Here is a 5,561-nt window from a genome sequence, read left to right as displayed (position 1 = left end):
AAATCAACACAGTTAGTGCTGGACTAAATCAACACAGTTAGCGCTGGACTAAATCAACACAGTTAGCGCTGGACTAAATCAACACAGTTAGCGCTGGACTAAATCAAGACAGTTAGCGCTGGACTAAATCAACACAGTTAGTGCTGGACTAAATCAACACAGTTAGCGCTGGACTAAATCAACACAGTTAGCGCTGGACTAAATCAAGACAGCAAGCACTGGACTAAATCAAGACAGTTAGCGTTAGACCAGTGGCGGCCGGTGTGAACTACATTTGGGTGGGCGCGGGCAGCTGACCAAGCTGACCAAGCGAATACTGACTCATAACGTTACCAACGTTAAGTCGAGTTAATTCATAGTACACTAGTACACGTATGATCATCAATCCAATAATGAACACATATATATCTTGTCATTTTAAACAAGTTACCATTCATTCATTCACCCATTATGCAATACCCACAGCGAAAAATTAACACGCTGTGTTGAGAGAGCGAGAGAGAGAGCGAGAGAGCGAGAGAGAGAGAGAGAGAGAGAGAGAGAGAGAGACAGAGAGACAGAGAGAGAGAGAGAGAGAGAGAGCGAGAGAGAGAGAGAGACAGAGAGAGAGAGAGCGAGAGAGAGAGAGAGACAGAGAGAGAGAGAGAGAGAGAGAAAGAGAGAGAGAGAGCAAGAGAGAGAGAGCGAGAGAGAGAGCGAGAGAGACAGAGAGACAGAGAGAGAGAGCAAGAGAGAGAGAGACAGAGAGAGACCGCATTAACTCACTGTTTAGTTGAAACATGGTCCAGCCGGAGGGCTTGATAAAGTGTATTATGTCCACTGTCCCACAGTCCCAGACTGTTGTTGTCGATGTATATCCACTGTCCAGGGCCCCGTTCCCCGTACCTGGCTAACTGAGTTAGCCGGATAATTTTCAGCAGCTTGACTTAAGCCGGACCTTTCCGTTCCCCGAAGTCGGATTTTCTAAATCACCATGGTAACAGATCAGAAAGTTTGAACCTGGTCCGGAGCAGGGTTAAGTTCAGTTAGCTGGATGAACCATGGCCACGCCCTCGCAAAGAAATGCCAGCTCGTTTCCTGAAATATTTCTCACAGTCTAGATCCCATTATACCATTCTAAATTATGTTTTTGTGCTTCGTTTTCCTAGAGGGGGCTTTTGAAATGTATAATAATAGAACTAAATGCTGATAATAAATCATATTCAGCCTATACTTTGTCCTAAATAAAATAATGCACGTCATATACGGTGCTCGGAGTCGCGATACACGCTGCATGTGGTTATTTTAATAACGGCGCATTGCAAATGTGAATCCCGCGGGGATATTTTTAATGAATGAAACCTATCGGCCGTTTGGCTCTGATTAGTTTCATATATTCTCCGCTGTAGATTTGCTTAACGGAGCGCCCGGATTGTGTTTCATTCAAGCATAAAATTGAAGTGTCTATGCGTGGATTGTGGTTTTTGTGGATTATGAATTACGAGGAATCTGAGGATTGTTGAATTGTATCATCACTCACACGTTATTGTGATATTGTAACTGGGATTAAAATGTCTGATGAGATGCGCTGTTTGACGGATTTGAGCAATTGAATGAGCCGTTGACGTCACATTAATGCATCTGAGAATAAAGAGAAAAGTATATAGAATATAATATAATATAAAGTAGAATATAAAAGAAAAATATTCGAAACACGGGTCTCTTGTCCATTGACGGATACACAATGGATATATCCCGTCTGGCACAGTGGTGCAACGGCTAGTGCTCACTCCTGTCAAGCGGACGACCCTAGTTCGAAACCCCGCGTTTCCAATATAATTTTTTTGGAATATAATATTAATGAATATACGCAAAAGTAGCCTATTTTTAAGTTAAAATATTATAAATCTACATGCATTGAGGATGTCATTCTTTATATAGCTCTCAAAGTGCACCAAATTGAAGCATTTACATTGCAAAAAGAAAAACAAAAAATAGAAAAAGGGGGGATTCGAACGCGGGTCGTCCGCGTGAAAGGCATAAGGACCAACCATCACACCACGGTGCCAGATAAATAAAACATCCACCATACATCCATCAATGGACAAGAGAGCCGTATCCTTATTCTGAAAGAGTTGAACTAATTATTTTCGCTAGCAAGATCTCATTTGATTATTCAAGCCATAAGCCTACTGCCAGCAGGCACGTTTAAAGAAATATAATCTGATTGATTGGGGTAATGAGGGACTTAAAATTAGCCTATAGATTATCCATTTAACTTGTCGGCGAGGCTATTGAGCCGTACTGCATTGTACCCATTCTGCAATCTGTTAATAAAGTTTTAAATCAATCAATCAATCAATGCCGTTAGAAAATCAGGATTTCTGCGATCGACACCTGCTGTCTTTATCCTGAGTCTCAAGTCTGGTTCAAATGAACGAGACTGAATCAGCGTTCGAGGAACAGGAAAATCCCGGATTCAAACATCGGGTTAATTGAATCTGGATAATGGGACTCTTGATCGACTTAGTTGAACCAGGTACGGGGAATAGGGCCCAGAGTGACTGCATCACAACACAACAGCATCGAACAGCCTGCAAACTACCTGGCGTTCTATCGCCCTGCTCTAAGACAAACTCTAACCTTAACCAACTTTGAAAGAGTGCCTAAGCTTAACCGTCGAAAGAACTTGCCGTTCTATCGCCCTGCTCTAAGACAAACTCTAACCTTAAACAACTTCGAAGAGTAACTACCTAACCAGTGTAGAAACTGACGTCGGCCAATCAGAGAGAGCGTCTCCGAGAAATGCGGCTACGGAAAGTACTGGCGTCGGCCAATCAGAGGGCGTCTCCGAGAAATGCGGCTACGGAAAGTATAGACGCTGCTTGCTTAGATGATAATAGATCGCTTGAAAAAGCGCCCGGCTTCCATCATAATACATCAAATTTCAATGCACAGCGCGTTACGCACTGATTGGCTGCGACGGATACAGCGATGAAACCAGTGCACGCCCACTGTAAGCGCTATTGCGTCTAGCCCGAGAGAAATGCGGCTACGGAAAGAATAGACGCCTATTGCGTCTAGCCCGAGAGAAATGCGGCTACGGAAAGGAGTCACTTCCTGTTAATGAAAACAATTATTTATATTTGATATATTAACGTTATATTGTGCATTGGAAACACAAACATACTTAAAATGAGTAAATATTATTAATTTTAAACATGTTTATTTTATTTATAGGCCCAAAAAAGAAAAAAAAATCTTCTTCTTCTTTTAACCAGGGAGGGCGGCGCTCTAGCGCCCCTATCGGCCGGCCGCCACTGCGTTAGACTAAATCAACACAGTAAGAGCTGGACTAAATCAAGACAGTTAGCACTTGACTAAGTGATGACAGAAGGATTTCAGGTCTCCACTGTTACTGTCTGTAGAGTGATGGGCTGGACTGAAGTAAAACAGAGTTAGGCATGTGGATATTTTGATGATATCTTTGCCCTGTTCAATTGTCTCTATAGTGTTGGAATAATTTTAATGTGATACGCCACTTTAAGAAATCGTGTCTCCTTTGGCACAAACTGAGAATTATTTCAGTTAATACATTTTTTGAGATATTATAGCATTATATATATAGCAATATAGCAATGTGCATGGATCTGGTAATCACACAAAAGAATCACACTTAAGTCCTCCAATGTTGTTATCTATATTATGAAACAGAACAGTAATTTAACTGTATGGAAGGTGCTAAATATGATTTAATTGCAAAGAAGAAAATGCTAAATAATTCTATTGACTTCTACTAACATGCCTACTTAGCATGATGCTAACAAATGCTAATAATTTATACTGCCAATATCTTCAAAGCCAAAACACTGGTGCAATTGTTTGACTGAGGTGAATCCCCATTTACACCAAAACATAGGCTTAATTAAAACCTACAGTAGTATCCCTTTAAGTATTCAAGTATGAGAACAAAAACATATTTGTTTATTATATGGATCCCCATTAGTATACACCCATGGGTGAAAGACTATTCTTGCTGGGGTCCAAACGCATAACTTACAACATTGGAGTAATAACAAAACAATAAAAACATAAGAAACACTTTAGCTTAAGTACATTCTCAATATCTTCAAAATCACAACACAAAAAGGCTCCAACCACAAATACAATACTAACTAAATAAATCAATAACTCAACTGTATTTCATTATTCATAACAGCGTTTTCCAACTTTTTCTTAAAAGTACATTTGTTGCTGATAATCATTATCTTCACAGGTAAACAATTCAAGTATGCAGCAGCTCTATAAATTACGGTTCTCTTAAGCGCATTTGTTCTTGGTAGAGGTAGAGTAGAGAGTGTCTGGTGAGTGGTGACATAGCCATGTCTAGTATTGGTGGCTTGTAGTTCTGACCACAAAGACTCAGGTTTACATACTTTACAAATATTAAATAAAAATCTTACAAGGTTGCATGCCAGCCTCTGATCCACTTTCAGCCAAGACAGAGCGGTATGCATTCCCTCAACACTGCTCCTTACAGAGCGAGACGCGCCGCTCTGTTCTGAGCAAGTGGAAGTTTCTCCAGATCCCAATAGTCAATAGTGGGATAGGACTAAAGCTTGTAATATTTGTTTTGATTGATTGATTGGTTGATTGATTGAATTGAATTGAATTGATTGATTGATTGATTGATTGATTAACTGTCTTCTCACTCAATAGATGAACATACCTTCTGATCATTGAAATACTCCTACTCATTTTAGCCACTATGTTATTAATGTGCCTTGACCAACCAAGCTTTTCATCAATAATCACACCCAACAACCTGGCCTCTCTACCCTGCTCAATAGCAGCACCATTCAACACAATATGTAGTTCCTGATCCGTTCTTAAGGCCAGCATGATAGTCTTTGTTTTTGAAACATTTAACTTTAACTTGTTTTCAGTAACCAAATTAGAAACCAGCATTAACTCTTCTTGGAGCAACGTATTAACCAAGTTATCATTCTCTGCAGAGACATACATTGTCGTGTCATCCGCATTTCCATGCATGCTTTATTTAATACATAAGGTAAATCATTAACAAAAATGTATAAAGCAAAGGACCAAGGCAACCTCCTTGGGGGACGCCACATTGAAGGGTTTCCATATCTGAAAGTGTCCCATTAAACAATACCCTTTCTTGTCTGTTAACCAAGTAACTATTCATTAATGTAATAGAACATTCATTGAAATTATATGCTAATAGCTCCCCGAGTAGGAGCTCATGATCAATTATATCAAATGCCACATTGTATCAAATATTTTCCAGCATTGCTAAATCCTAACCTCCATCCGTCACTCTCTGTGTTGTTTTTCATCAGCTGTCCAGCGAGGTCGCATGTCCAACTCCCAGAGCAGCCCCGGCCAGTACCTGACCAATGGCAGTGACCCTTACAATGGCCAGCCCTACCTATCAGGCTTCATCTCCCTGCTGCTACGTGCCGAGCCCTACCCCACGTCTCGCTACGGTGCCCAGTGCATGCAGGGGAACAACCTGATGGGCATCGAGAACATCTGTGAGTTGGCTGCCAGGCTGCTGT

At 40.7% G+C, this 5,561-nt stretch overlaps 1 protein-coding gene across 2 annotated transcripts in view; it reads left to right on the top strand.

The window, feature by feature from the left end:
- The window catches only part of nr2f5 (nuclear receptor subfamily 2, group F, member 5), a 37,284-nt gene that overhangs the window by 14,028 nt on the left and 17,695 nt on the right, over positions 1-5,561 (top strand). For both annotated transcript variants that reach the window (XM_084336496.1, XM_084336495.1), the window contains exon 2: positions 5,343-5,561. This exon is cut by the window's right edge and continues 62 nt beyond it. In XM_084336496.1, the coding sequence (XP_084192622.1) occupies positions 5,343-5,561 (219 nt within the window). The remainder of the gene's footprint in view (positions 1-5,342) is intronic.

The sequence above is a fragment of the Notolepis coatsorum genome, assembly GCF_963971535.1.
Source record: "Notolepis coatsorum genome assembly, chromosome: 19".
NCBI classification, from domain to species: domain Eukaryota; kingdom Metazoa; phylum Chordata; class Actinopteri; order Aulopiformes; family Paralepididae; genus Notolepis; species Notolepis coatsorum.
This window is presented reverse-complemented; position numbering and strand designations above follow the sequence as displayed.